The sequence below is a fragment of the Bombina bombina genome, chromosome 8 (assembly GCF_027579735.1).
Source record: "Bombina bombina isolate aBomBom1 chromosome 8, aBomBom1.pri, whole genome shotgun sequence".
In the NCBI taxonomy this organism is placed as follows: Eukaryota; Metazoa; Chordata; class Amphibia; order Anura; family Bombinatoridae; genus Bombina; species Bombina bombina.
The window spans coordinates 117078526-117095048 of record NC_069506.1 but is presented as its reverse complement, the minus strand read 5'-3'; the positions used below and the strand labels follow the sequence as shown (position 1 = coordinate 117095048).

General features: G+C 36.1%; 1 protein-coding gene across 1 annotated transcript in view; it reads right to left on the bottom strand.

Moving 5' to 3' along the window:
• The window catches only part of VWA1 (von Willebrand factor A domain containing 1), a 224073-nt gene that overhangs the window by 74430 nt on the left and 133120 nt on the right, over nt 1-16523 (bottom strand). The window contains exon 2 of the mRNA XM_053690531.1: nt 8395-8958. Coding sequence (XP_053546506.1) covers nt 8395-8958 — 564 coding nt within the window. The remainder of the gene's footprint in view (nt 1-8394; nt 8959-16523) is intronic.

The following is a 16523-nucleotide window of genomic DNA, read 5'->3' as shown; positions in this document are numbered from 1 at the left end:
TTCTAGTCTACAATTGTGTTTTATAAATGTAATATTCGAATTCGAATGTGATATTCAAATGTAACATTCGAATTCGAATGTGACATTTGAAAACTGTAAATAACATTCGAAAATCGAATTTTAAGAATATTCGTTCTTATCAACATTCTATTATGTAAATTGAATTTCTACAATAACATTTGTTCTAACATTCGAATTCGGATATAAACACATTCGCCCATCCCTAATCTCTACTCTGTCTCCAGCAAGAGAGATCATATCCTATTCCAGTACTACACTTAAAAGTTTAAGATCTCTATATATTTAAGTGTGTAGACTTTAATGAATAACAGTGGAATTAGGCTCTCAACAATTAAATAAAATCTTGCTCAGAGGAGAATTCCTTTAGGTTCCTTTCATCCATCTCATAGGATTAAAATTTGACAAATTGTGAATGCACAGGGTTTAACTTTATTTACAATGGGGGGAGGTTGGAATTTGGGTTAAATAGCCATCACACTGCTGTCTTTGTATTACAGGTAACAGTACTATGGCAGGATTGGAAGAGTCTTATAATGATCAGTTGTTGCCGCTATTACTTACAGGGCACTGTCACTAAATAATAGCAGCCATATTGAAATGAGATTACTAAAATTAAACCACTGTATTTCCTAGTAGCTCCATTACAGAAACTTGTATATGATCTAGCTAAAGTCCCATACCCTGCATGTTCCCACACAATGTCCCCCAAAAGCTCTACCCTTGCCCCCACTCTTGATCCTACCATGTATATTTTTTCACAACTGAGCAGTCATTTGAGCCCTTGATTGCCATTCACATACAAATAAACATTTTACATAAATAAAAAGAGAGAAGCACTCAACCTGGGAACGAACAATAGCATACTAGCTTGTTCTATGGCTAGTTACCACCCTAGAAGCAGCCTCTTTTTGCTCAATATGTGCCTTTCACAGAGAAGAACTTTCCTGTAGCATATCAGTCTGATCCTGACTTCACAGTACAGTCCAGCCCCGAAATACCAGGCAATCCCTCTCTGAACGAGAGAAACAGCAAAACCCCAGATGTACGTTTCGACCTAATGTGGGCCTCGTCAGTGGGTTGCAGCCATATCCCTCTAGGCACACTGAGCAACAGGTCCACATCTGGATTCCCAAGGACCTGTTGCTCAGTGTGCCTAGAGGGATATGGCTGCACCTCACTGACGAGGCCCACAATAGGCCGAAATGTACGTCTGGGGTTTTGCGGTTTCTCTCGTTCAGAGAGGGATTGCCTGGTATTTTCGGGGCAGGAATGTACTGTTAAGTCAGGATCAGATTGATATGCTACAGGAAAGTTCTTCTCTGTGAAAGGCACATGTTGAGCAAAAAGAGGCTGCTTCTTGGGTGGTAACTAGCCATAGAACAAACTATTATGCTACTGTTCGTTCCCAGGTTGAGCGCTTCTCTCTTTTTAATTAAATAAACATTTTACCTCTTTGAATTACACACCACATGTAAACAGAAGTGATTTGGCCCCCTTGACTGTCCCTCACTTCCTTCTGCTTCATATTTATAAGACCTTTCACATTTAGTTACAACTCAGGGACTTTATGAAAACTGGACATTTAAGTGTCCTTTTTTTTTTGTGTAGATTTTATTGTACAGATTGCTTAAATACTGGACTGTCCGATTGAATACTGGATACCTGCCAACCCTAATGAGGACTCTGAAATGAGACTGCAATATGAAAAATAAATAAATAATAATATAGCATTAACATAAGTAAATAGACAAAGTTAAAAGAAGACAAATAATCCATAAAGTTCAACCTGTTTTCTAATAAAACCCCTGGGAGATAAAACAAGAGTAATTCATTTAAAAAGCCCGCCCATTAAAAACACTCAGTTATAACCTTGGATTGTGTTTTTTTTTTAATCCTTTTTTAGACTTATCTACTGTATTAAATAAAGAAAAATATTGTATCTAGTATGTTGCAATTCTATTTAGAAAATAACATTTGAATGTAGCATGGGAACAATACATTTAAGGGAAAGGAAACACCTTGAGATTGTAACATAAAAAGTTGAATTATGTGTTCATTAATTTTGCAATATACTTAAACTTTCATTATTTATTTTGTCCCCAACTCCAGACATGACACTACTATATTCAACACAGTCATTGTTTGCACATGCTAGAGACTCATGTATAGCTGTCTGTAATTGGCCTAGGTTAAAACATGGAGATGCTCATTGCTTTACGGACACTGGTTTTCAAACCTGTCCTCAGGAAATTTGGAAGTTATTTAAAACCGTATGCTCAATCTGAATCATTAAATACAAAATTGAATTTCATATCCCTTTAAATAGGGCTAGATTACAAGTGGTGTGCTAAATTGTTGTGCATCCGCAAACGTGCGATAATTAACCAGCTATTACAAGTGGCAAGATTAGCTCTCTCGTTAATTTTCCAAAAGTGTCCCAAATGCCCTCAAAATAGAGGGAATTATAGTTTTTTATAAAAAAAAAAAGTAGCATTTTTTTTAAAATAAAAAACAACTGCACTAGGCACAACAACTTTGGGGCTTTAAAGCTGGTGGGAGTGGGGTGTTAGAAAAAAAACCGGCACTGAAAAATGCCTTTACAAATCCGGAGGGGGAAGCAAGCCATACGTGTGCAGCGTGACGCCACCACATTTGAGCGTGGCACTTTCGGGGGCCTTGGTGGAGGACAGGCAAGTAACGGCGTGAACTTAGTAATGCCGAACTGATACAGCCTCACCTGCGGTCGGCACATATGGTGCCCAAGGATCCACCACGCCCGGCTGTTAGTGTCTGCACGCTGTGGCTAAGGAGCGGACGGCGATGTGGGTGGGAAGCCATCAAGCAATGGCCACATAACACCCCGGTCAGCCTAGGCTCTGTGGAGGTTGGAGCTGGCTGTGAATCCCTGCAAATTCTCACCAAGATTGAAGAGTGGCATACACATTGTCCAGAACAACTGGAACATCCCAAATCTGGTAGCGTGGTGCTGCCCCCAACTGACATTAATAGAGACAGACGGACATAAAGGACAGGTGGTCTGACATCATACTCACATTCAAAAGTGTGGGGAAGGTATGTGTATATATAACATTTAGTAACACAGGAACTTACCAGACATTTCCTGATAAGAGAGACTACAGTGTCACTTGGAATATACTATTTTTAAACAGTTTGATTTATTACTGGAACGAACATACACCTAGATTAGGAGTCTTGCGTTAGGCTTAAAAAGCAGCGTTGGCCGGTCCCAACGCTGCTTTTTAACGCCGCTGGTATTACGAGTCTTGAAGGTACAGGTGTACCGCTCACTTTTTTGGCCAGACTCGGAAATACCGCAAATCCACTTACGTCAATTGCGTATCCTATATTTTCAATGAGACTTGCATAGCGCCAGTATTACGAGTCTGACCAAAAGTGAGCGGTAGACCCTCTCCTGTCAAGCCTGGTACCGCATTTAAAAGTCAGTAGTTAAGAGTTTTACACTACAACGCCGTAGCATAAAACTCTTAACTAAAGTGCTAAAAAGTACACTAACACCCATAAACCTAGTAACCCCTAAACCGAGGCCCTCCCACATCGCAAACACTAAAATAATTTTTTTAACACCTAATCTGCCAAACCGGACATCGCCGCCACTATAATAAATATATTAACCCCTAAACCGCTGCACTCCTGCATCGCAAACACTATTTAAATATTATTAACCCCTAATCTGCCGGCCCTAACATCGCCGACACCTACCTACATTTATAAACCCCTAATCTGCCGCCCCCAACGTCGCCGCCACTATAATAAAGTTATTAACCCCTAAACCTAATTCTAACCCTAACCCCCCCTAACTTAAGTATAATTTAAATAAATCTAAATAAAATTACTACAATTAACTAAATAATTCCTATTTAAAACTAAATACTTACCTATAAAATAAACCCTAAGCTAGCTACAATATAACTAATAGTTACATTATAGCTAGCTTAGGGTTTATTTTTATTTTACAGGCAAGTTTATTTATTTTAACTAGGTACAATAGTTAGTAAATAGTTATTAACTATTTAATAACTACCTAGTTAAAATAAAGACAAATTTACCTGTAAAATAAAACCTAACCTAAGTTACAATTACACCTAACACTACACTACAATTAAATTAATTACCTAAAATAAATACAATTAATTTCAATTAAATAAAATTATCTAAAGTACAAAAAAAACAAAAAACACTAAATTACAGAAAATAATAAACAAATTACAAGATTTTTAAACTAATTACACCTAATCTAATCCCCCTAACAAAATAAAAAGCCCCCCCCCCCCAAAATAAAAAAAACCCCTACCCTAAATTACAAATATCCCTTAAAAGGGCCTTTTGCGGGGCATTGCCCCAAAGTAATCAGCTCTTTTACCTGAAAAAAAAAATTACAATCCCCCCAACATTAAAACCCACCACCCACACAACCAACCCTACTCTAAAACCCACCCAAACCCCCTTAAAAAAACCTAACACTAACCCCCTGAAGATCACCTTACCGGGAGACGTCTTCACCCAACCAGGCCGAAGTCCTCAACGAAGCCGGGAGAAGTCTTCATCCAAGCCGGGCGAAGTGGTCCTCCAGACGGGCAGAAGTCTTCATCCAGACGGCATCTTTTATCTTCATCCATCCGGCGCGGAGCGGGTCCATCTTCAAGACATCCGGCGCGGAGCATCCTCTTCTTCCGACGGCTAAACACAGAATGAAGGTTCCTTTAAATGACGTCATCCAAGATGGCGTCCCTTCAATTCCGATTGGCTGATAGAATTCTAGCAGCCAATCGGAATTAAGGTAGAAAAAATCCTATTGGCTGATGCAATCAGCCAATAGGATTGAAGTTCAATCCTACTGGCTGATCCAATCAGCCAATAGGATTGAGCTAGCATTCTATTGGCTGTTCCAATCAGCCAATAAAATGCCAGTTCAATCCTATTGGCTGATGCAATCAGCCAATTGGATCAGCCAATAGGGTTGAACTTCAATCCTATCAGCCAATAGGATTTAGCTGGCATTCTATTGGCTGTTCCAATCAGCCAATAGAATGCCAGTTCAATCCTATTGGCTGATTGCATCAGCCAATAGGATTTTTTCAACCTTAATTCCGATTGGCTGATAGAATTCTATCAGCCAATCAGAATTGAAGGGACGCCATCTTGGATGACGTTATTTAAAGGAGCCTTCATTCTGTGTTTAGCCGTCGGCAGAAGAGGATGCTCCGCGTCGGATATCTTGAAGATGGACCCGCTCCGCGACGGATGGATACATAATAGTTAAAATAAATGCAAGGTACGCCATTTTGAAAGGCTACCTTGCATTCAACTTCAGTGTACGGCGGTGACCGTATGAAGAGGATGCTCCGCACAGGATAGGATCGGCTTCCAGGATGGTTCTGCTCCGCGCCTTTGGTATGATGATAGAAGACGCCCCTGGGATGTATGAAGATATCGCCGCCTGGTTGAAGACTTCTCGCCGCCTGAATGGAAATGGATGTACAGACTTCAGGAACATTGAATAGATATTCTGGGGTTAGTGTTAGGTTTTTTTTCTTCATTTTTTGGGGTGTGTTTTTTTTTTTAGATTAGGGCTTTGGGCTTTTAGAAAAGAGCTGAATGCCCATTAAGGGCAGTGAAAAAGAGCTGAATGCCCTTTTAAGGGCAATGCCCATACAGAGTTAGGTTTTCTATTTTGGGGCGTTGGTTGGGTGGACTCTGTATTTTTTTACAGGTAAAAGAGCTAAAAAACTTTGGGGCAATGCCCTACAAAAGGCCCTTTTAAGGGATATTGGTAATTTATTGTAGCCTTGGGGGTGTTTTTATTTTAGGTTTTTTATTTTTATTTTTATAGGGCTATTAGATTAGCTGTAATTGTTTTTATTTTTGATAATTTCATTTACTATTTTTTGTAAGCTTAGCGTTTTTAGTAAATTTAGATTTTTTAATTTTTTCGCAATGTTAGGTTTTTTTAAATTTGTAATTTTGATTTTTTTATTGGTATTATTTTTTATTTTATTAGAATAGTAATGTTAGGTTAATTTATAGTTTAATGTTAGGTTTATTTTTCTTTCACAATTTAGTTTTTATTTATTTTAAGAGAGTTATATTGTACTTTTAATTTTAAGTTAGGGGGTTTTAGGTTTAGCGTTTAATAGTTTAATTTAGTGTTTTGCGATGTGGGGGGGGCTGGCGGCAGTTTAGGGGTTAATAGGTTTATTTAGTAGCGGTGATGAGGGGGGCCGGAGGTTTAGGGGTTAATAGGTTTATTTAGTAATGGCAATATGGGAGGCCGGAGGTTTAGGGGTTGATAGCTTTATTATAGTGTCGGCGATGTCGGAGAGCGGCGCATTAGGGATTAATAGCTTTATTATAGTGCCGGCGATGTCAGAAAGCAGCAGATTAGGGGTTAATATCTTCAGTATATTGTCGGTGATGTCAGGGAGCGGTGGATTAGGGGTTAAAATCTTTATTATAGTGTTTGTGAAGCAGGAAGGTGGCGGTTTAAGGGTTAATAGGTAGTTTATGAGTGTTAGTGTACTTTGTAACAGTTTAGTTATGAGTTTTGTGAAACATTTTTGCTTTTTTCTATTTAATCTCACACAATTTAAAGAGCATTTCCCTTACACACTGTACAAAGGGGTTAATTCAAAAGAACTTTACTGTAACCTTAAGAGGTGTGAAAGGCTATTGTATATGTCAGTTTTGGTTGTATTCCAAGTTTCAAACTGGATAACAAGTACTTATATAAACTGAAAACATGTTTCTGGCAATTTATCTATGAAAACTGATTCACAGCTCAGGACTTTTAGTAGCCGAATCCATTTTTGTTTGTGATCACGCAAAAAAAAAACACACCTCCGATATCAGAAAGACTGTTATTGAGGCCAATGTGTTTAAACCCTAATCTGAACATGGCATGTGATTGGATCCTATGTGCATATACCGTCTTGTTTGGCTCACTGGCCCATGTTCAGCTCAGAATCAATGCAGAGCTAATAACGATTTATTCCCTTCATGAGGGACACATAATTACAGGCAATCAATAATGCAATAAGGAAAAACTGTAATACATTAGGGCATTTTATTGCACATTTATATCCCTTTAATTCATGGATCATACGTATTAAACAATGTAGTTCAAAGAGAACAAGGAGCAAAAGCCAGAGCCAAAAAGCTAGAATACAAAAGGTTTATTCAACAATGTTGCTAAGGTATCAGGTAGAAAGTCAACAAACGCCTGACGCGCTTCACGCATGCGCCCATGCACTTCATCAGAGGCTGACAAATCAGTGTACAAGGGTGCCTAAACAGGTCTCAATGGCCAATAACCTTTTCAGGTGCTTAAGCACAGGGTAGGAAATCAAAAGTTATATATGAATTAATTACCCCTAAAGGCTGTGGGTCCCAATTAGGCATTCTGTTCATATACTTTCCAACACAAAATATAGAGCTGTCATATACATCAACAAGAATACAAATAAACAATAAGAATATAGATACAAATAATTATATACTAGTTCATAAACTAAGATTCATCTTAATTACAGATAGTCAGAGCATATTCAGAAAATGATCTAGTACATTATTAATTAAAACAAAAAATAAAACATAAAACTGAAAATCAATTCATAAGAAGAGAAAATCAGAAACAATGATAATTCTAATCATTAGACTAAATTTTCATAGCGACAATAAAATAAATAAAAATTAGTTCCATATTAGGTAAATCTTGATAACAAAAGGCACTACAAAGAATGTGCATATTGCTTCATGAAATATGAATAGAAACAAAACCAATAGTAACAAATGAGCAGATGTGTATCAGATGTCAAACTCATGTAAACACCTGATGTTCTAGGGATAGATATGGAAGGCTGAGTACATATAGAAGATATAAGGCATAGTGTTGGAACTATTACTTAGGCCAAAAGTATTACTCCACTGTCCTGGGCATGATTGATTCGGCCCCCTATTGCTCAAAGTAAGCAACCATATATTAGTAGTTATATGTAATAAGCTCTGAATTGTCACCTAGGACATCTAAGGTCTAATCCTTGTTGTGTAATTCTATACTATAAATAAATACAAACTCATAAAAAATCTAAATTCCACTTAGAAAAGTATATCTATCCTTAAACAATGCATGAACTGTATACAATGTAGTCAATAGGTTTTTAGAAACATAGTCTGGATTATAGACCTTTAACTTACTGGACAAAAGATCTCACCTTGACCTATTCCTTTCATTAATGTCAGTGATATTTTGTATTGAAAACTTATAGCAGAGCTTTTCTTTGTTATCCAACTATAACTAGAAGAGTGTATGGAACAGAATTATAGTTGTAAACATACCAATGATAGAGTCCCGAAGCTCCTTGGTGATAATGCGAAGGTCATCCACATCTACAAAGTGTAGGTGAGTATCAGATGGCTGGCTGGCTGCTGATGATAGCTCCAAGTAGTTTCCTCGACCTGTGCTAACAATAAATACTGTGACGCCCATGTCTTTCAGCATTTGCATTGGCTGAGAGATGTCATCTGTAGACAGACCATCTGTCACCCAAACCATAACTTTTGGTAGATTTTCTCTAGATCCAAATTGTCCTTTTGTGAGGTTTTCCTTAACATAAGCAAGCGCTTTGCCTGTATTTGTGTCACCCATTTGCTGTTTTATGTTTTGTATGGCTCCTTGAATTTGTCGGCTGGAATCATATTGGTTGAAAGGAAATTCCAAAACAGGTTCTGTGCTGATATGAACAATACTGGCCTGTACATCCTGTGGTCCAAATTTGAATGGATGTAGAAGATCTTTAATGAATTCTTTCACTTTCGCAAATTCATAATAGGAAACGCTTCCTGAACTGTCTAGTAGGAATGTAAGGTCACCCTCTGAATCTGGGACAAACTGGGGGGGATCTAGTAGAAAACAAAAAAAGAAAAAAGCATTTGAAGGACATACTGCATATTCTTTTCAACACGTGTCCTAAAAGCATTTATATTTTATCAAGTCTACTGGCCAAAGAAATAGCAAATAAATCAAGGTTTTACTATTGACCGTTTAAGATATTTATAGTAATTACTAGACATGTGCATAAATTCAGGTACTTGACCCCCATATACAGTCCTTATGATACTGGTTGCATATCATCAGTGTAAAATGATAGGTATCAGATGCTGATGATAGCTCCAAGTAGTTTCCTCGACTTGTGCTAACAATAAATACTGTGACGCCCATGTCTTTCAGCATTTGCATGGGCTGAGAGATGTCATCTGTAGACAGACCATCTGTCACCCAAACCATAAATCAAAGTTTTTCTATTGAGCGTTTAAGATATTTATAGTAATTACTAGACATGTGCATAAATTCAGGTACTTGACCCCATATACAGTCCTTATGATACTGGTTGCATATCATCAGTGTATAATAACAACAATATACATCACGACATTGGACAGACCATATCACCTTAAATTGCATATAGAACATGTGTTTGTTCAATTTTTGGACCCTTTTTGTTTATAGAAAAGTTATTTATTGTAGTTCATTGACTGTTTTTTTTTTCTTTTAAATCAGCCAATATTCAGTTAAATAGTATATCATTTAATTGCTTCTTTCCCATTTATATGCATCACCAAATTGGACAAAAGCCATGTCCCTTTAATGGCAATAATTTGGTGTTTAGAAAAAAATATTACACTAAAATTCCCACCTTAAAATATATATAGAACATGTTCTTGTATAATTTATAGACCATTTTTTCCCAAAATAATCATTTAAAAAAAAAAGAAAAGTTAATTGCCATAGTTCATTAGTTGTTTTTTCTTTAAAATCAGCCAATTTTCAATTAAATAGTATATTCTTTAATTGATTCTTTCCAATTTATATGCATCACCACATTGGGCAAAAGCACATCTGATTTCCACAATGAAAACATTACACCAAATGTTAAAGGGACATAAAACCTACATTTTTTCTTTCATGATTTAGAAAGAGCATGTCATTTTAAACAACTTTCCAATTTACTTCTGATATGTAATTTGCTTAATTCTCTTGATATACTTTGTTGAAAAGCATATCTAAATACGCTCAGTAGCTGCACATAGATGACCCGTATGATTGGCTCATACATGTGCATTGCTGTTTCTTCAACAAAGGATATATAAAGAATAAAGTAAAATAGATAATAGAAATACATTGGAATGTTGTTTAAAATTGTATTCTCTATCTGAATCGTGAAAGAAAAAATTTGGGTTTCATGTCCCTTTAACCGATATACAGTGGACCTTCCATTTTCCAAGTTTTTTTTTAATGAGTATCAGGCTTACATATTCAGTTATAATCCTTTTAGGGACAGTCTGGATTTGCTTTCACAAGGTAAACCTGTTGTGTAACTTGATTTTCAAGACAGAGATTGAGAGAATGTTGTTTTTTATTTACAGGAATTCCATCTTAATGCTCCACTTGTTTACTGAATTATGCAGGGGAAGCCCTTGTTAATTGTGAGCATTTTAAATAAACTGCCATTCTTGTTTAAAAGATACTGAACACTATTGTAAAAAAATTGTATATGACCCTGCACTTTCTTTTCCAAAATTCACTCTTTCCCACACCCACAGGATTTAAAGATTTTGTGAAAATAATAAAAGGGTGCAAGAATTTTTTGAAGCCCTTGAGAGGTATTGGATGTCTTCCATGGTAGGATTTTAAATGGTTAAAGGGACACTAAACCCAAACATTTTCTTTCATGATTCAGGTAGAGAATAGAATTTTAAACAACATTCCAATTTACTTCTATTGTCTATTTTGCTTCATTCCTTAGATATCCTTTGTTGAAGAAATAAACTCACTTCACCATCTGCTATGTAGTGTATCTCAATCCATTCAACTTTTCTGACCTAGGAGATTCACAGCCCTAGCTCTAGCACCATTGGCTGCGTGTAAGCAGGGGGCGGCATTGCACACCATATGCACAACATGCAATGCTGCTGTCCACCAGAGTTTGATAAATCTGGCTCATACTAAATTACTTGAAAGCGCTGCAGCATAACTGTAAAAAACTGAGGAGAAAATATCACGTGAGCATCTCTTGGCAAAAAAGTTTTTTACCTCTAAATTTCTTCAGCTCACAATTGTATTTGCTCTGTGAACAGTTATCTTTCAGCTACTGTCCACCTGCACTGCTTTACTGTGATCTCATGAGATTAATGAAAAAGGGAAATAACATGACTGTGCCTGCACACATGCCAGATCCATGCTCACTTGTAAGTCCTGGCACAAGCATCCTGATTGGCTACTTTTACAATGGTATTTGGCTACTGAGGACATTTTGAGGTGAAATATCTTCTTTTTACAAAGATATGTTTAGGTGATATTTTTTAGTCAGCTTTATACAGCTATGCTGCATCACTTTCAAGTCCTTCGACATTTGGGTATTATTGTCCCTTTAAATGTACTTCCATATTAGAAGAACTTATTAGGCATGCAATTTTGCAGCACCTGTGCAGGGAACCACAAGAGAGCCAATCGGTAGCTACAGCTGCACCTAATTGCAATTGATTGACTGCTTGTTGTTCAGGAAGCTTGAATAGAGGTTAAACATACAGGGGTAAATTTCAACCTTTTCTGAAATTTGTGTTAGATTAAAAACGTGAATTCATTTTATTTTATTTTTTTTCTCTTTTTTATTTTACATTTTTACACACAATCACGTACAAAATAATTAAGACATATACAAAAATTTCTTAACATTGCTTATACTCTTCTATATAATATCTTATCGAGCCCGCCGGCTCTAACTATACAGAAGAAAAACAAGAAAAATAAGAACATAAGAATTTAAGAAACCCCTTTTTCTTGTTGATGTCTAACTACATTCAACAAACATCAGTAATATGTTTAACCACATCCATCCTCAGCCATACAATCCAAAAAAGAAGAAGAAAAGAAGAAGAAAGAGAGGAAAAAAAAAAGGAGAAAAATTAATTCTAGTAAACAACGTTTCCTTATCCGGGACCATAGTTTTTTTCCAATTTCTAGCCAATAAAGATTTTGTTCCATTTAAAACGTACATTATAAGCTTAGCTTTTGTTTTACCAATATTCTTAATGGGTTTATTTAACAGAGCAGTATATATGTCTAGTTGGAAATCTTCCTTCCCACTTATCTTTCTTATGCAATTTAAAATTATTTCCCACACCTCTTTCAGTCTGGGGCACTCCCACCATATGTGTTGCATATTTCCTATATCCCCACAACCTCTCCAACAGTATTTGGAGGCGTTAGGGTATATGCTATGAAGTCTGACTGGCGTTAGATACCATCTAGTGAAAATTTTATAATTTAACTCTTGAATATCAGAGGAAGAAGAAGATTTAGCTATATTGACACACATAGACCTCCAGACTGAATTATCTATATAAGTCCCTGTCTCGGCCTCCCATTTTTGCATAAACCTATGTTTTGTAAAATCCTCCGATGTATTAAGAAGCTTATAACTAAATGATACCAAGCTTCTAAATGAGGATTCCTTGGAACAAATTTTCTCAAATGTGGTTAGTTGCCTAGTTAAATTTGCTTTTCCTGGGTTTAATGTCAAAAAATTCTGAAGCTGTAAGTACTTTAGCCAGTTACGATATATACCTCCTACCGAATCTACCAGCTCCTGTTGTGGTTTGAGCTTTCCATTGTTTAAAAAAAAATATAATGGCATGGATTGATGTGATTTTGATTGGTTAACCCAACTAGGTATATGTCCCCCCTGGAACTCTACATTGTTTGCAATTGGGAGTAGAGGTGATGGGACTGATGATATTGAGGGGCATTCTATTGTAATTTGTTCCCAGTTCGTAAATATATGCTTCAGCATTGGGAACTTCATAATGTTTTCTGGTCTGCCTTCTCTTGGGGTCCAAATTAATTTATACATTGGTAGAGATGATATTAATTTATTTTCTAGCTGTACCCAAGCTTTGTTCTTTTGATTGATATGCCAATCTAAGATCCTCTGGAGGATAATTGCTCTATGATAGTTTCTGATGTTTGGGACACCCAGTCCACCTTCATTCCTTGACCTATATAGGATAGAAGCTCTGATTCTTGGCTTGATTTTGTTCCAAATAAAGGAATTAATTATTTTCTGAAGTTTAATACAATAGGAGCATGGGATATCGATAGGGACGGTCTGAAAGATATATAAAATGCGAGGGAGCACATTCATTTTTACTATGTGTATTCTCCCTAGCCATGAAATCATTTTCAACCTCCAAGAGTCCAAATCCATTTGAAGTCTAGATATTAGATTGGCATAATTTTCTGTATACAACCGTGTATCATCCAGTGATAATTGTACCCCCAAATATTTTAAGGAGGTTTCTTTACACCTATATGAACTGAATGCTTTACAATTAGTATATTCACTTGAGGGAATTGCATACTTAAGAGCCTCTGATTTATTTTTATTAATAAGAAAATTTGAGTGAGTCCCAAATTCCTGCAATGTCAGCTCCAGCTTTTTAATAGACCTTACTGGATCCGTTATTGTTAAAAGCACATCATCAGCGTACAATGAGATCTTATATTCCTGGTCCCCTATTTTAATTCCTTTAATTTCTGCCTCTGCACGAATTTTAGCTGCTAATATTTCCATTGAGATAATGAATAACAGGGGAGACAGGGGGCAACCCTGCCTAGTACCATTTGTGATCATAAATGAGTCTGAAATTACTCCATTTATTTTAACTCTAGCTGCTGGTAATGTATATAAATGAAAAATATGCTGAATTATGCTTTCCCCAAAACCAAATTTTTTAAGTGATAATTGTAGGAAAGACCAGTCTAGCCGGTCAAAGGCCTTTTCTGCGTCTAACGATAATGCGGTCATAGGTATTTTGTTAATTTTTGCGTACTTTATTAGATATAAAGCCTTAATGGTATTGTCCCTTGCTTCTCTATTCGGGACAAAACCCACTTGATCTAAATTTATAATGTCCGGCAATATTCTATTTATTCTATTTGCTAATAATTTAGCATATATTTTAACATCGTTATTCAGCAATGAAATAGGCCTATAACTTGCTGGAAGTACTGGGTCTTTACCTGGTTTATGTAAAACAATTATCTTTGCTTCTAACATCTCTTTTGCAAATAGAGGTTCTGTACTTGAAGAGTTAAAGAAAAGTAAAAGTTTTGGGGCTAAGTTCTCTATAAATGTTTTATAATAGTTTGAACTGAAACCATCTATTCCTGGGCTTTTTCCCGGGACCAATTTTTTAATAGTCTGTTTAATTTCCTGGAGCGAAAAAGGTTCTTCTAACATTTTTTTTTGAGGCTCGGTTATCATGGGGACTTTTGTCTCCTTTATATATTGGGCTTTATCAATTTGAGAGTTTTTTTGGTTATTATGTATGTCTAGGTTATATAGCTGTTGATAATAGTCCTGAAATACCTTAGCTATGTCCTGACTCCCTGTTTTATCTTTGCCTTGCCTATCTAATATTTTAGGTATATAAGTTTGTAGCGTTCTTTTTTTTAATGCTCGGGCTAGCAATCTCCCAGCCTTATTTCCGCCATTAAAAAACACTTTTTTAAGTTGTAAGGCTCTGCGTTGTACCCCCTTATTTAAGTAAATATTGAGATTTTCTCGCTCTCTTCTAAGGATGTCTGCCAATTGTTTGTTATATGGATCTTTCTTATGTTTGTATTCTGCCTTGTTCAGTAGATCCAACAAATGTATGTATTGTTCTCTAGCTTGTCTATTTACCCTAGATTTATGTTTTATAAGTTCCCCCTTATTACAGCTTTATGTGCTGCCCACCACATACTTGGTGAGGTTTCCTCTATGACATTGATATCAAAATAAGATTCAATGGATTTTAGTATAGACTGTCTTATTAAGGGGTCCTTTAACAAATTATCATCTAACCGCCATTGATATGGTATTATTGGTTTTTGAGGCCACTTCAGACTTAAAGAGATGGGAGAATGATCTGACCAAGTAATATTATGTATTTTAACTTCTTGAACTAGTGAATAACTATTTTGATCAATCCAAAAATAGTCTATGCGTGAGTAAGACTTTTGGGGTGATGAATAAAAGGTAAAATCTCTAATGGTTGGGTGGAGTGTCCTCCATATATCTAACAGGGAAAGAGACAGTAGACTTGTCTTAACTGCTTTAATTGTGTTTTTTGAGATATTGCTTCTAGATTTAGAACAGTCCATTACCGGTTCCATTGGGACATTAAAATCCCCACCAACCACCAGGGTACCTTTCTGTATATCTAATATCCGGTTACATACTTTCTTGAAGAATAGATTCTGGCCACTATTTGGTGCGTATATGTTTACTAAAGTGACTGGCCTGTTATATAACAGACCTACTAGACATAAGAATCTACCCTCTTCATCTTTATCCTGTTGGATAAGTTGAAATGGTATATCTCTATGAACCAGAATACAAACCCCATTTTTTTTTAATTTATTCGAACTCTGGTATACAGTTGGATAATTTTTATTAGTAAAATTAGGTTCTTTGTCTTTAATAAAGTGGGATTCTTGTATAAAAACAATATCACCCTTATCTTTATAAAAGCTGTGTAAAGCCTTATTACGTTTTTGTGGATTATTAAGGCCCTTGGCGTTTTGGGATAATAAGTGTACTTCTCTTTTATCTGCTTTCATTTTTTTTTTAAAAGACTACCTGGAGCTCTGGTAGCATAAGTAACCATGAAAAAGGTCCCAAGGGAGGGGGGAGGAGAAAGGGAAGAGAGAGAGGAGAGAAAAAAAAAAAAAAAAAAGGAGGGAACACACCCACAACATACACCATACACATCCCATCCATAACCCTAAATTAGGGAAAATTGAACCTACTGATGTAATTTTTTCCCTCCTGTGACGTTAATATAGCAATTTAAAGCAACAAAATATTCTTATTACCCCATCCCTATGCTAACCTGACGAAGGTACAGATACCTAATCTAAAAAAGAGAGAGACATACCCTCCATCTATGAAGGGAAAGATAACCTCTTAAAAGCACAATGCTTAAGGACCTTTCTTTCTCCCCTTGTGCCACAGCAGCACAGGGAAGAAAAGAATACAAAATACTTATAAATGCATAACAAAAATACATACTAACTAAGCATAGTGCGCACGGTATCTGATAACCTCTAAAAAGAGGAAGAGAAAAAAAAAAAAAAAAAAACACACCCCACCCTGCTAAACACCCCGCTGTACAAGTGCTTTAAACCAACATGCAATATGTGAAAAAATATATAAAACTGTGAGAAAAAAAAAAAAAAAAAAAATTAAAAAAAATTAATTAACCCTTTAAGAACCCTGTGCTTATAGACCTGTCTTTAACCCTCTGTGCCTCAACTACACAGGGAAGAAAGGAAAACATGATACTTATAAATACCTAACTAATATACATACTGTCTAGGTATAGTGCACCCAATATAAGATATCGCCTTAAAGAAAAAAAAA